The following is a 16,162-nucleotide window of genomic DNA, read 5'->3' as shown; positions in this document are numbered from 1 at the left end:
AACACAGCCAGCTGTCAGCAACTGCCCATTTGATGTTCCCAAATCATATTCAGAAAGTATCACAGAGACTTCTATTGACCAAGGAATTAGTTATTATTAGTAAGACACAACATTTCCGTAGCAATTGACCACCAGACTCTTTCTCTTAAGGCATTAACTGGGTTAATTAATATAAATGTTATATTGTAACTGCGCGCGCGCTCGGCCAATCAGAGAGGGGTCTGCAGAAATGGCCTCAACCAATCAGAGAGGGGTCTGCAGAAATGCGGCTACGAATTGTAGAGACGCCGAAAAGTCTGGTTTCGGTGGGCAGGAAGTATGTCCGTCTCTCAAAGAGTTCCGATGTTGTTCCACAGCAGGTGAATACGAAGGTTCCCGTCCAGTTCAATGTAGAAGTGGTGCATCAGACTTGTACTGAGCCAGACAGTCGAAATATTAATAAACATGAACACGCATCTGACAGGAGTATTGGAGGACATGGACTATCACATTATACAGGTAAGAGTGATTGAAAAGCACCGAGAAGATCCAGCTAACATTAGGCAACGAGTAACACGTTAATGACAAGCCAGCCAGTATTAGCTAACAAGCTAACGTTAGCTAGGTAACCTAGCTGTTATTATATAAATAGTTTCTCGTTATGAATATAGGGGACATGTGGTTGAATCTATGGATGTCAATCGATTGATCAACAACCTCTGTTCAGAATTCTGCTACTGGTCCCTGATTGATAGTAATGGACTAACTTCATGCAACCCATTTTCATTTTGAAATGTGCTCAGCACAAATCCTGAATCCTCTCTCTCTCTCTCTCTCTCTCTCTCTCTCTCTCTCTCTCTCTCTCTCTCTCTCTCTCTCTCTCTCTCTCTCTCTCTCTCTCTCTCTCTCTCTTCTCTTTCTCTTTCTCTTTCTCTCTCACTCACACACACAGAGGCACACACACTGGTGGCGTCATTCACATGTCACTGGTTTCCCCTGTAGATAGTTTGAAGGGAATAAATCAAATCAAATGTATTTGTATAGCCCGAGATCACATATAATTGCCCCCATGGGCTTTACAAGTCAAGAAGAAACATCACAATAGATCCAGAACAAAAACCACCATTAAATCCATAATGCAACACCGGCCCAGACTTTCCCCAATGAACATAACAAACGACTCACTAAAACCTTTAGGGGAAAAAAGCACCACAGGCGATGTGGAGGAGAGATACCTCAGATGGGCTGTTCAAAGCGGATCCCCCAACAGGATGTATTGTCGGCGATAATATAGTGTTGCTATGGATGATAGATGGATGGAGAATAGAACAGGTGAATAATTGGTATACGTATACATATGTAACGGAGGTACCGCGAGTATATCCACAGTCACGATGGACGACGGAAGTGTTGTGAAGTGACTGTGGACGTTAGCGCTTAGCGGTATTGCAAGTTAAACTCACTCCCCCTTAACTCATTCAGTGCCAGGGATTAGACGGGTAGCAATGCCATGCTATAACTCAATCAGCGCCAGACCCGAGTATAGTCGGGCTTTCATCATTATTTATTTTATTCAATATTTCTATTCATTACAGGCACACAGACTCGGGGTTAACATGGGGAATCATCCTGAGATCACCAAAGTGCAATACCGGCCGCATCCTCCCAGGAGGAAGTATCGAGCACCCTTTGAAACCTTATATCTTGGCCTGTGCAATGATCAAATGTCTCCGGGCGCACTTTTCTTTGTCAGGCGAGGCGAGGTATCCCGATCCCATTGAGCAGCGTCAAATGCCCCCGATGCATCTGTTGTGGTGGATTATATTGGCGACACGACGGACACCAATACTTGGACTCGCGATCAGACAATTGGAATATTCTTTTTGGGGTACCTCCTAGTGACGGTAAGGGCTAAATTATATCGATGCTGCTTTGATCCAACGATGATTTCACCTTGACGTGTGTAACGTTACTCCACAACGTATGCCGTTGGTGACGATCAAAGCATAAAAAAATGACCCCCCCCCCCTTTCATGCATTCATGATGAAACATAATACCTATTATATATATTTGATTTGGAAATAGTAGCGTGTCCAGGCGAGAAACGGCAACGCTTTGTGAAACACGTTTTGCTGCATATCGTCGTTTTCTGGGATTAGACAGGATCACTGTAAAACTATACATATTCACCACGGTATAACACGGGAACGTATTGATGAAAATATTTATTCTTTTTCACATATTGAACGATAGATAGTTTATGTCAAATGGGCCATAGTATTGTATCCATAACTATAATAATATAGAATATATAGCCCTGCAAACACCGCCACTTATTTCTATCTTTTAAAATTTAGAGCGTGGCGTCACGTGGTAGGAACAAACAATGCTCAAGTCCGTGGCGTCCAAAGAGTTAAAGATAGGAGTGCGTCACCTTGTTTGTAGAGCTATATATATTCTATATTATAGCTATGAATACAATACTATGGCCCATTTGACATCAACTATCAATCGTTCAATATGTGAAAAAGAATAATTCTTTTCATCCATACGTTCCCGTGTTATACCGTGATGAATATAAGTATAGTTTTAGAGTGGTCTGGGGTAATTCCCGAAAGGCTGAGTTATAGCCTTATATGTGAATTCTACTATAAGCGTTGCCGTTTCTTGCCTGGACACGCTACTATTTCCAAACCAAATGTATATAATAGGTATTATGTTTCATCATGAATGCATGAAGGGGGGGGGGGGTCGTTTCTGATTATTTGATTGCCAGTACCGGCATTCGTATTGAACACTAAAAAACGCTGATCAGCTGGATCGGTATAATAACGTTGCACGATCAAGCTAGAATTGACGTCAGATAGTCCCTACCTGTGATCGGGAGTATTCCAAAAATAATATTCCAATTGTTTGATCGCCATCTGGTCCATCCGATGTCCATTTGGTCCACGACATAACCCACCACAACATATGAATCGGGGGCATTTAACACGCTTCAATGCAACCGGGAGAACCGCTTGACTCGCCCGACCTAGAAAACTGCGCCTGGTGACATTTGAGTGTAATACAGGGCAAGATATAAGGTTTACCGCCGTCTAGCTGGATGCGGCCGGTATTGCACTTTGGCAATCTCAGACTCATTCCCTATGGTAACACCAAGGTCCCTGGATGAATAATGAATAAAAATATCGAAAAGCGATCAAAACCCGAGACATCTCGGGTCTGGCATCCAAAGCGTGGCGAGTTAACCCGACTTATCTCGGGTCTGGCATCCAATGAGTTAAAAGCGGCGCCCGCGGCGTGGGAGACAGGGGTTCGAGACTCACTCGGGGCATCCCTTAACACTTTGAATGCCAGCCACGACATAACACGTGTTAGCAGCCCGCCCCCTGAATGCCCACCACGATAATTAGCGTGATTTTTTTTTTATTAGCGATCTGAATTCATATTTCATCAACCGAGTCTACCGTTGGGAAACCAGCCCCACCAGGAGCTCAGATGTGAAAAAAGCGCCCCCTATCGTCTCCCAGATGGTAATGCACCCTTTTGGAATGGACTCAATGAAAATGGATGAGAAAAAAAAAATCCGGAATCCACATTTTATTTCTCACGCATGTAACCGGAGATGATCCCAGTCATTGTGGAGCCTCCGAACAGCGTGTAATATGTGTTTTACAGTATACGCGTTGGATCAATAAAAGGATCGATTTTTGGAATGGCAATCAGGAATTGGAATAATCTTTTTGGATACCATCTGATCTCGGGTAAGGAATCTATTTGACCGGTCTTAGGATAATCAGACCTGTTTTCACGGAGATATAAGCTTTTCCCCTATGTGTCATATGGCTGTTTGGCTGTGCGAGCGATCAGGAAATATATCGGATCAGATATCAGATCGCGGCCCCAGCGTGCATACGTACATATATACTATCGATAATCTAGCGTTTATTTGAAAACGATTCATAAATAGGCAGAAAAATGAGAATGTTTTTTGTGTATTCTAGAACATTCCGTTTATTATGGAATATTTTTATTTTCTTTGAAAACGAGGGCTTTTCAAGATGCTATAAAACGGAAATGAACCGATAAAAAAACAATCCGCTTCGACAATGTTGACTGGAAAATGAGTCATTGATAAGCGACGGGCAGATTAGACACATAGCCATAATTTAAAACATAGATTAGGCGATATTAATGCTAACATTGAAGTGGATGGTGGGCATTCAAGCACTAAATCGTGCGCCCCCTGCTGGGCACTGAAAGTGTTAACAGGGGTCGAACTGTAACACAACGCAGTGATGGCAATACGAGACCGGCTACACATACATGGTATCTAAAAGTACATACGAACATTTTAAAATTAAGATAAATAGAGCTAAGAACAAAAAAAGCATAGGAAAACGAGCGCTGGTATGAAAATAAGATAAAGGCCAAAAGTCAAGGCTCAGAGTATCAGTCATATTCCCCAGGGAGCAGGAGAACCGCTCGGATCCAGTTGAAGCAGAGCGGGTATGGTTAGATGCCGGTCAACTGAGGGTGACGTAGAGCAGATCCATTGCGCCTGTGGTAGTCACATCCGGTTTGAGGAAGAATAGCCACTGCAGTCAACTCTGTTTGAAAAAAGTAGATAAATATATATATATATTTTTTTACATTGCATTTGCAGACATGGTTATCGATTAAATGACCTAATTCCACTAACGTTAGGTTAACATACTGCAGGGCTTTCACCAGAATTTTCGAACAAGATGGTGCAGAGTCCCAACTAGGGAGTGGTCTGGAGGGGGGGTTGTGACCCCCGTCCAGGAGGCAAAATAATTTGCAATAAAAAAAGAAATGTTCTGTAATTTCCTGCAACTTAAAAACATAATTTTAATGAAATGGCAAACACAAGGGTAAGTTCCAAAAAAGTTATTATTTAAGTACAGTGTATAAGGTTGCACAATAGTTTAACGTTGAACATGAAAACACACACACACACACTCAGTGGAATAGAGGACCAAGCAATCACGTATTAGACAATGATGCATCTGTCTCTAAGCTGGCCCCAAGCTTTCGCTGCAAAAAAACCAACAAAAAAACAGATGGTGGTGCACTGCGTTGTCAGTGGCGCTGTGCCCCTGTACCATTGTTTAGGGAAAGCCCTGCAAGGTAATAAGCAATAACGTCACCCACTGTTGGTTTGTTCGACGGTCAGATGTTGGTAAATGAACATCAGAGAGTGGGACTGAGTGTGCTTGACTCTATGTGGTCTTTAGTAGGGCTGGGCGATATGGCAAAAAATCATATCGCGATAACGATATGATAATGTTATCATATTTCTCGATATCGATAATTATCGAAATTGTTATAAGTACATTATTTTTATTTTTTTTTATATACTTATAACAGATGTATGTTTATTTTGCAGCAATTCTTTGTCGTTGCCGCCATCTTTAGTGTTACATCCCCTCACACTCCAGTTCTCGGGCTGCAGCTGGTTTAAAAGCGAAAGTAAACCGGCTTCTCTGCTGGCTGTGGCTCCAGGGGAGTTGAACAGTTCTGGCTCTGCTAGTCTATTTTCGATCTTTTGGCGCTTTTTTGGTGGACAAACCACCGCACATGTGCACCGTGACTCATGACTGGAGTCTCGCTCTGCTAGCACACATAGCCTACTGTGTACAGACGGTTTCAAACTGTATTTTAAATTAGAAAGCAAACAAAATAAATAGACAAGAGAAAAATAAATCTCAATTTGGTCAGTATTGTCATTTGGACAAGCAAAGCCATTACTTTAAGTTGCAGGCAAGAAAGACAAGTCTGTCCACTGTCTCTGGTTTTAAAACTGCCCTGTTGCAGGTCACACAAAAAAAAAGAAAATCATAAAAAAAAAACTGATATATCGCGATATTTATCGTTATATCGCCCAGCCCTAGTCTTTAGCCTGTTAGACCAGAAGCCACCTCGTGAGTCACATCATTAAGTGTTGATGACTGAGTGTGCTTGACTCCATGTGGCCTTTAGCCTGTTAGACGAGAAGCCACCTCGTGAGTCACATTGGGCATGGGAGTCACATCATTAAGTGTTGATGACTGAGTGACTGATGACCTGATACCTCGGCTGCACTGTAGGAAAAACTATGATGGAGTCTCTCTGGCCAACGTGCTTCATCAGCACCCAGTAGGGCTGACCTTCAAATTTTTTTTTTGAATTCGAAGCTTCGGGCCGAGATTCGATTTTAATTCGAAGCTTCGAGATTAAAAAGAAAAAAAAATAATATTTGTTTCTTTTTTTTAATATATATTTTTTTATGTTGTGGGACTTGTACAGCACGTTGTTCAACTTTGTCAGTGCTGCAAAGTTTAAACCTTTTTAAATCTTAGACAAACTAAACACTTTGCTTTCATGAAATATTGTAAGCCGTCATTATTTGAGGCTTTATAAAAGCAGCACAATGAACACAAATCTGTCAGTGCCGAGTCCGACCTCATCTTAAATAAACAAACAACAGCATTGCTTGTTGTAATTAACAACGAGAGGCAGAGTTGATTTTGCAACAAAAAAAATAAAAAATTACTAGAATAGATTAGAATTTTATTTTCATATTCGAATCCCATGCCCATCAAACGAAGCCTAAGGGATATTACTTTACATTAGCCTAAGGGATATTATTGTACATTAGCCAAGGGATATTGTTTTACATTAGCCTAAGGGATATTATTGTACATTAGCGGCCTAAGGGATATAATTTTACATTAGTCTAAGGGATATTATTTCAGCATTTTACTGCAGTCAAATGATGAAGTGCAGATAGTGTGATAAAGTATCAAAATTGGATTGCAGCAAAATGGGATTGTTGAGCAAATCTCGATTCCTCAGCATCAGTGTATCGATATAATATCGGCACGCAAAATATTGTGATATATATCCCTGTATCGCTAATTGAGAATACAGCTGTCATTGTGTCGTGACATGCTCATTACCAGATTGGATCAGATTGGGAGCACTGTGGCAATTACCACCTCCAATTATGCTGTCTCTGTCTCCTGTGTTGTTTTTTTATGTTTCTTTTCCCAGGCTGAGTACGAGGAGGATGTGACGGCGTCCGCCTGTGTGGGGATGTGGCGTTTACCCGATGAGGTCCTGCTGGCGATCCTTCGCCACGTTCCCACGTGTGACCTCCTGCTGAAGGTTGCTCACGTCTGCAGGAAGTTATACGCACTCTGTCACGACAAGACCCTGTTGTCACACATCTGTCTGTCTGAGGAATACACGGTAATATAAAACATCTGTCTGTCTGAGGAATACACGGTAATATAAAACATCTGTCTGTCTGAGGAATACACGGTAATATAAACAAATTAAATATATATATATATATATATATATATATATATATATATATATATATATATTAGGGGTGTAATGGTATCCGTACCGAACCGTTTCAGTACTGGACCTTCGGTTCAGTACACGCTGTGTACCGAACGAATGCCTTACGGTACGTTAAAAACCAAAAAACAAAATATGTTTGTAACACAACAGGGTCATTACTGAAAATGTTCATCATTTTCTTGTTCGCCAAATAACACACGCTCACACACACAAACTTTCTTCCGCGTGACTTTCACTCACAGCTGATCAGACAAAAAAAAACGCACGACGTACTTTTTCTGAGCTCCTCCCCAGTCGAGCTGCTGCTGTGTTTAAATCCAAAATATTGATAAATCCTCTGCCATTGTTGTGTAAGATGTCATCTCTTCTCTAGAGTCTTTCTCTGCTTCACGTGAAGTCATATCTACTCTAAAAGTGAAACTGAAACTATACACCGGTGGGGGCTGGTGGGCAATTAATTTACTCAGTGGATGCCTGAACACAGAATGACACTGGTATCACTGACTACCGTGCCAAGCCTAGGTGGAACTAAGTATAACTTAATAAAAGATAATTATATTTAATAATAATAATAAATATATAATAATTATTATAAATATTTTTTACCTGGGCGGCTGAGTGGCGCAGTGGGCAAGGCGCTCGCCACTAACGCAGGATATGCTGGTATCGAGCCCAGCTCTCGGCGTTGCTACCGGCTTGGCCGGTCGTTCATACTAACACAATTGGCAGTGTTAGGGGTGGGAAAGCCGCTGGGTGGGGATTGGACGTTGTGGACAGCGACTCCTACAGGTCGGTTGGTGCGCCTGTACAGCAGAATTATCGGGGGCAGCGTGAGCCTCCCACGCGTTACTGCTCGCCACTGAGAGATCGCGCTGTTCAGGTGAAAAGATGCGACAGGCTTCCGGTTTTGAGATGGGTGGATAGGAGACCATTGAAAGAGCTCCCGGTCAAATAATATCGAGAAAGGGAAGTAAAACCGTCTAAAACAAAATAAAAGGTGACAATTCAAAGATATAAGAGGAAAGGAAAGATGTCGACGAGAAAAAGTGAGAGAAATAAGACCCCAGAAGACGTATAAACACCGGAGGAAAGATCTAGACACGAGGAAATGACGGAAGAAATAGCTCAGGCGAGCGTGACGCAGGTAGGCAGGGACGGAGACCCCGTGGAGCCCGCCTGGTTAGCGAGGATCCAAGCGATCATACTGGCCAGATACATGCCGCCAAGGCTAGCCAGGAGCTACATGGCTAACCGGGCGAGCACACAGAATATTCAAGACAGCATTGATGGAAAAAGGGCCGGCATCCAAGCTGAAATGCAGAGCGCGTTGACTAGCCAACAGGCTAACGCAGTAGCTAACCAGGAGCTACAAGCTGGCAAACAGGCTAACGCAATGGATATCCAAGCTAACACGCGGAACATCCAGGGCAACAGCGATGGACTCGGGGAGGAGTTGGAGAAGGGTCTGGGAATACAAGCTAACGTGGCGTTGGACCGCAGCGAGGCCTGGCCGGAAAAGGAGCTGCAAGCTAACATGGAAGTTATCACGGTGAAAATTAAGCAGCAAGGGATACAAGCTAACGGGACATGAGGCCGCAGCAAGGCCTGGTGGGCGAGGGAGCTACAAGCTAACATGGCCAACACACGGACTGGACTCGATGGGGGGTTCGGAGGAACATGGAGGCTGGTTCGGGAGAGGCGAAACAGACGGCCCCCGGGGGAGGGACAGGGAGACGCTGGATACAAACGGACCAACCGGGACTCGGGCACCGAGGTCGGCCGGACCATCCGCACACTAGATGCAGGCGCGGGGGTCGCCCGGGCCGGCCAAGATGCGAACACGGAGGCCACACACACCAACCGGGACCCGAGCACCGAGATCAACCGGACCAGCCAGAACTCGAATAACGAAGTCTCACACACCAAGCAGGACTCGAGCACTGAGGTCATACACACCGACCAAGATTCAATACCACATATGCATATAATTAGATGGAGAATGGAGGCAATGATTCAAGACATACTGCAGACAACACACAGACCACTGGGAATACAGACAAGGTGAACACATTAGTTGGGGAAATGGAGACTTGACTCGGGACATATAATACAATTAATACTAGACTAAACTATAGACACTAACACACAGAACACACAGCTAAGAGGACAGGGAACATGGGGAATCACATTCAAAGACCTGATCGGGAGCTCTGGGAATGTACTATCATATGAAAGATAAAAATTCAAATAAAATGTTGGACAATAATAGGGACATTGGAGAACCCCCACAGGGGACATCTCCGTCGTTATAGGAGGGGCCCTCTCCAGGAGAGCCTTACCCCTCCAACCCGCCAACAGGGGTCAAACAGGGTTAAAAGGAATTACCTGGGAAGTGCCAATTGTCTTTAGTCTTCTTTTATATTATTTCTTCAGAGTTATGTTAGAATAGCAGTTGCTTTAAATGTGTACATGGACAAATATGAAGGACAAGAATTCAAAATGTTGGACATGAAGAGAGGCTTGGAGAGCCTCCTTCGGGGGTATCTTCGTCTCTGGGGGGGGGGGGGGGGGCTTCTCCAGTGGGAGGGCTGATCCCCCTCCAAACCGCCAACCGGGGAAAGAGTGCGAACCATATAACCATTTATATCCATGTCATTTTTTCTTATTGTGTGGTTAGTTCTAATTTCATAAATGCATGCAGTGATGTCGGTGACATGGGAGGTACAGTGGGGTCGGGGGGAGGGGCCATCGTTCCGGCGGTTCGACCCGGGGGAGGGGGGGCCTTGCGTGTTGTGGGATTGGTGTGGGGGGGGGGCGGGGTTTCCTGGGGTCCTCGGCCGTCGTGGCCGGGTGGTCTGGTCTCCGGGGCGGGGGGGCACCGGGCTTGGGGTCGCGGGGGGTCGGGGGCCATTGAGGTGTGGTGCTTAGGCCTTCTGCGGACCTGGGCTTGGGGCTCTTGTGGGCCGGGGGCCTGGCGGTCGGGCGGGGGCGGGTGGGGGCTCTGGGTGCTCGGCTCCGTGCATGGTGGACCAGGATATGGGGGTGTTCTATCTCTCGGGGAGGAGGGCGGGAGGGAGGGGTTTCTCTCAGGGGGATCCGCGAGAGTGGGATCTCGTGGGTTGTGGGTTCGTTGTGCGTGGGGTGGGGGGCTTGGTGACATGGGAGGTAGCGGACTTGGCTCGGTGGGGGGGGAGTATCACCCCTCGCCCCTCTACTGGGTCTGGCCCAATCAAATTCAAGGTACCCGTGTTGCTGAGTGCTGGGCCCCGCGTGGGACGGACCTGGGATGCGGGGGAGCCCGGTTTCTAGGGGGGGAGGGCGGGAGGGGGGGGGTTCCTCTGACGGGGGTCTGGACGGCTGAACGAGGCCATATTCAAGGGATCCATATATGTATGTTGTTATGTTATGGATGTCAATGTAAATGTTGTGTTGTATGTCTATAAATGTTAAATAAAAATGTAAGTTAAAAAAAAAAAAAGATGCGACAGCTGCCTCCTCGTGTACCGGAGGGGACACGTGATGCAAGGCTTGGTCCTCACTGCAGCCGACCAGTGGGAGGCATAATCTAGCAACGTTCGAGACAGGGGAGGGGAGAATTGGCAAAGCGAAATTGGGATGGGAGAAAAAATTTAAAATAAGGAGAAAAAGTGGAGCAAAAAAAATATGTCCTGTTGTACCGAACTCGTACCGAACCGTGACCCCAAAACCGAGGTACGCACCGAACCGTGGCGCAAAATAACCGTGGTTATGTTAACCCTCCTTTTGTCCTAGGTCGTGAGGTGGGTCAGACCCGGGTTATTTTAACCCTCCTTTTGTCCTAGGTCGTGAGGTGGCGGGTCAGACCCGGTTTATTTGAACCCTCTTTTTCTCCAGCTTGACGTTTTTACACAGAACTCAAACCGATAACCTGGTATAAGTTCTGTGTAAAGACACTTTTGTTCTAGGGCGGCTGGGTAGCGTAGAGGTCTAAGCACTCGCCTACCACGGCAGAGGCTCTGGGTTCAAATTCAGCGGTACCTCCGGCTTGGTCAGTCGTCCCTACGAACACAATTGTCAGTGTTCGCGGGTGGGAAGCCAGTGGGGTATGTGTCCTGGTCGTTGCAAACAGCGACTCCTACTGGTCACTGGGCACGTGTTCAACAGGGAGGGGATCTGGGGGAAATACTGTGAACCTCTGCACGTGTTACTCCACATGTATCAGAGGAGGCATGTGATAGTCTACACCAGGGGTTCTCAAACCTTTTTATACTAGGGATGGGCATTTTTCCAGATAGAAAAATCCAGATAAATTGATCGCATGCTATACTCGAGTGATCGTGTATTACTCGAAAATGGAAAAAACACAATTTTTTTTTAAATAATAATAATTTGTATTATTATAATTTTTTTACTTAATTTAGTTCATTCACGTATATTATGTGTAAGGAAACCAACAAACGGTTATAATCTTACACATACATGTGAAACAAATATGTAAAAAAAAATAAAAAGGTATAATATTTTTTTTCATAAAAACTATTAATAATTTAAGATTGATTTTTCTCATAGCTACGAGTAATTGATTAATCGATTAATCGATACTCACGCCCATCCCTATTTTATACCACGACCCCATTTTATTTTGGATTTCTTTTGGCGACCCCACACTTAACTCATTCAGCGCCAGACCCGATGATAGTCGGGTTAACTCGCCGACCGTTAAGCGCCAATCACGAGTATAGTCGGGTTTTAATCGTTATTTCTTTTATTAGCGATATCCATTCATTTTCATCCATCCAGCCTGATGTTATCATTGGGAATGGGTCTGAGCTTGCAAAAGGGCAAATACCGCCGCCTACGCCTTCCAGCTGGTATTGCACTCCATTAGGAATGGTGTAGTTTCTTTTCTGGGACGAGCCGTGCGGGTGGGGTTTAAATACTCAGGCGAGGTAGGCATATACAACGATGGCATGGAACAGTAACCCCGCCCGCCCTTTCGTGTGTAACGCTCGGTAATGTGCGACGGACCTCCACGAGCAGTATTTGGAATGGCGATCATCAGATAATTAGATTATTTCTTTTGCATTACATCAGATACCAGGTAAGAACACTATATATAAAAGCTTGCGTTGATCTGATATGGCTTTCTACCCCGATCGAAGCTGTCTCTGTGTGTGTGGCTGTGTGCCGTTGGGTGGGAGGAGGTGGCGGGGGAGCCCCGCGGTTCAGGGCTCTTTTCATTCTTGCATGAGGAAGGATAATAATGATGATCTAGCGTTGATTTCAGGAAGATTCGATAATCAGCCAAAAAATTACAACGTGTTTAGTGTATTCCACTAAAGGGCTATTATCGCGTCTTTTCCTGGAATGACTAAGAATCACAAACTATACTCATATTCAAAACGTTATAAAACAGAAATGTACCGATGAAAAAACTATCCGTTTTGTACATGTTGACTGGAAGCAACTCACTGATAATCGACGGGTGTATTAGACCCATAGCTATAATTTAAGATATATTGTAAGTAGGGCTGCAACTAATGACTATTTTGGTAGTCGACTAATCTGTCGATAATTTTTTCGATTAGTCGACTAATCGAAAAACAATTATATATAAAAAATATATATATATATATATATATATATATATATATATTTTGTACTACCTATCTTTGTGAAAGTGGCTTCTCAGCTCTGGTCCAGCTGAAGACAGAGCAGAGGAACAGATTGGACATTGAGCATGACCTCAGAGTTGCTTTGAGACTTGTCAGGACCAAACCACATCCCCAGTTATCCCATTAGTTCCCCCAAACTTACTGTCGGTCTGTTATGTTAAGCTAAGAAGTCTTCAGCTGGCTGGACCAGAGCTGAGAAGCCACTTTCACAAAGATAGGCACAGTGCAAAAAAAAAAAAAATAATAATAATAATATATATATATTTTTTAATGACTAATCGACGCAACAATTCCTCGTCAACGATTTTTTTATAATCGACATCGTCGATTATGTCGAATAATCGTTGCAGCCCTAATTGTAAGCACTCGCAAATCTTGCAGTCCCCCCATTGATTAAAGCAATGGCGTTCTAGCTAGGCTGCTAGCTAACGGAGCTAACCAACAAACACAGAACCGGGCGGACACTAAAGCAAATAACGAGAGCAATGACTTCCTATCTGGGGGGTTTCAAAATAAAAGAGTGACGTCTATAGCAGCGGAATACGTTTATTTTGTACATTATCTAACGTTAACACGAACCTACACTAACTTTAGGTTAGTTGTAACGTTAGTTTAGGAGGATTGGTAGGAGTCATGGTATCCATAAACTTCAATCGGTTCGGATCCTTTGAATGAATGAGAATGTCAACAAACACGGCTTCACGTTGAAATCACTGACTGCGCCCAGAGAGGAGTGGTTAGGCAAAAAATAGTTCCGAGTATATTTGCTTAGAAAACGTAATTGTCGAATTCAATTATTTTTTATTTCTCCACGTGGTAAATACACAGGTCACAACGTTTTGGAGTTGTATTTGGATTGTATTTCGTGACTGTAGGGAACTTGAGGCTACAACTCTGCCCCACTTCCAGTGATGAAGCTAAGCTACGCTAACGGAGCGGCTGTTCCCTAGGGCATAACAAAAAATATTGTTTGTTTCCGGTTGCCGACCGACCCTGCCGATTTAGGTGCGACCCAATATATTTTATGAGTTTTTAAAAAAAAGTAAAAAAAAAAGCCAATTAATGTATCGCGTAATTTCAACGTGGAATTAAGGAATATCAAACTAAAAGCACACGTTGTTGAACTTGATCATGCATATTTATTAGAACATTTTATTACAGCACTGTTATCAATACACATGTATAAAACAAGGCATATTTAGTCAAAATATGTTGCCAGGACAAAATATATATATATAAAAAAAAATACACTTTTAGTTAACCATACACATAGTTAACCATATAGGACGGTTGTTGCCTGGGTTTATTGTTGTGTGGTTGTCTCCCCTCCTCCTCCCAGGCCAGTGACCTGTCTGTGAGGCAGACCCTGAAGCAGCTGGCTGGTCACGTTCAGTCCCTGAGCCTGAGCGGCTGCTATTGGCTCTCCGGCTCCACCATGGAGCACCTGGTCCGTTGCCGGACGGTGACGCACCTGGACCTCAGCGGCTGTCGTCTCACGTCGCTCCGCCTGTCCCGCCTCCTCTCCACCCTTTCCCTCCTCAAGTCGCTGGCGTTCGACGTGGCGCCGGGCTTCAGCTCCGCCCAGCTGAGCTCGGAGGCGGTCGATTCGCTGAGCCGCCTCTCGGAGCTGAGACAGACACTCCTGACGCCCAGTTATGGCGTGGTGCCCTGCTGTGCCCAACTCCGCAGGTTAGAACCCCCCAGACGGCCGCCACACATGCTTGGTTGTGTACTGGTACTGGGAGATGAGGACAATGTTTACACATGCTGTCAAATTATGTTTTTAAGTTGCAGGAAATTACAGCAAATGGCTTTCTTTATTGCAAATCTTTCTGCCCCCCCGCCCTCTGCACCACCCCCTAGCTGTGACTCGGCACCATCTTGTTTGAAAATCCTGGGGAAATAAATCCCTGAACAAATAAGGAAATAGTCAACTTAGCCACTCTGCCACTCAACAAGTGTTTAAGTGTGAGTGACTATTATAGCACAGACTGTATTTTATTCACAATCATTCTGAATGCCATACAAGCAGGGCCGGACTGGGGAAATAATTCATACCGGGAGATATAGCGTGAAATATAGCCCCAGTTAGGCCACTTTTTAAAACCCACTCCACGCTCGCTTCAAAATTCACCGCTCACATGCTCTGTCCCCCACCAGGAATATTTTACTTACAAAGACTTAATTTCCTGCATTCTGGTGAATTTTAGTGCATGTGAATCACAAACTAATGAGCCAACAATTGCTTAGTACAATGTACTGTTATGAACCTCAAATAAAACTGCAATGCTACTCTCTCCACCTTCAAAAAGAAAAAAGCAAGAGCACAACATATTTTTCTATTTACTATTATAATACAGTTAACCACTCTCTCCACCTATTCAAACAGAGCAAGAGCACAATACCATATTCACTTTACTGATGCACCACTACCCATTAACAGTTAAAATAGCCCTTTACACAAACATTAGATAACAGACCTTTCATTACAATACTATAATAACAGTAGCTACTGCCAGAATAGTGACACATGTATCGCGTGTGGTGAGCACACGCATGCATGCACAACGAAGACAGAAGATTGCAGCTCAAAGTATGAGCTCACTGACTGAAATTTCCAACAAAAAGCATCAATTGTCAAATAATATTGATCACATTAACTAGACTAGATGTTTTTGAGGAAATTAGAAAGGGAACAACAACTTAACCCTTGTGTCTGATCAGATTCTTATTTTTTTGATAACTTTGCAGTGATTATGTTTGTAGCCAATATATGTGGCAAAGGTGTGTAATCTTTGAATTATCTTGGAATTTTTTGGACTTTCTCATTCATAAATTGTTTATTCAACTTCAGCCCCGATCATAACCACCACATATAATTTTTTGTAATGTCAGATTTAACAACTCCTTTCAGAAAACTGGGAGTATTTCATTTTTTATCTGAAGTTGAATAAAATATTTATGGGAAAGAAAGTGGGAAATTATTTCAACATATAATCTTTTTATGGCGTTTTTCAATTTAGTCCCCTAATATGGTACTTTAGTTTTCAGACACAAGGGTTAAATTATTTATTTGTTTCTTGGCAGATTTAACATTGGGCTTTTGACAGGGGAGATGATGCATTGCATGGTAATGTTAGCTAGCTAACAT

General features: G+C 43.8%; 1 protein-coding gene across 1 annotated transcript in view; it reads left to right on the top strand.

Moving 5' to 3' along the window:
- The first annotated feature begins 380 nt into the window (after positions 1-380).
- The window catches only part of fbxl18 (F-box and leucine-rich repeat protein 18), a 31,172-nt gene continuing 15,390 nt past the window's right edge, over positions 381-16,162 (top strand). Inside the window, exons 1-3 of the mRNA XM_084318506.1 lie at positions 381-498; positions 7,040-7,237; positions 14,351-14,700. Coding sequence (XP_084174632.1) covers positions 445-498; positions 7,040-7,237; positions 14,351-14,700 — 602 coding nt within the window. The 5' untranslated portion in view covers positions 381-444. The remainder of the gene's footprint in view (positions 499-7,039; positions 7,238-14,350; positions 14,701-16,162) is intronic.

Source organism: Notolepis coatsorum (assembly GCF_963971535.1).
Source record: "Notolepis coatsorum genome assembly, chromosome: 7".
In the NCBI taxonomy this organism is placed as follows: domain Eukaryota; kingdom Metazoa; phylum Chordata; class Actinopteri; order Aulopiformes; family Paralepididae; genus Notolepis; species Notolepis coatsorum.
Note: the sequence above shows the minus strand (reverse complement) of the source record. Positions and strands in the feature narration are given on the sequence as shown.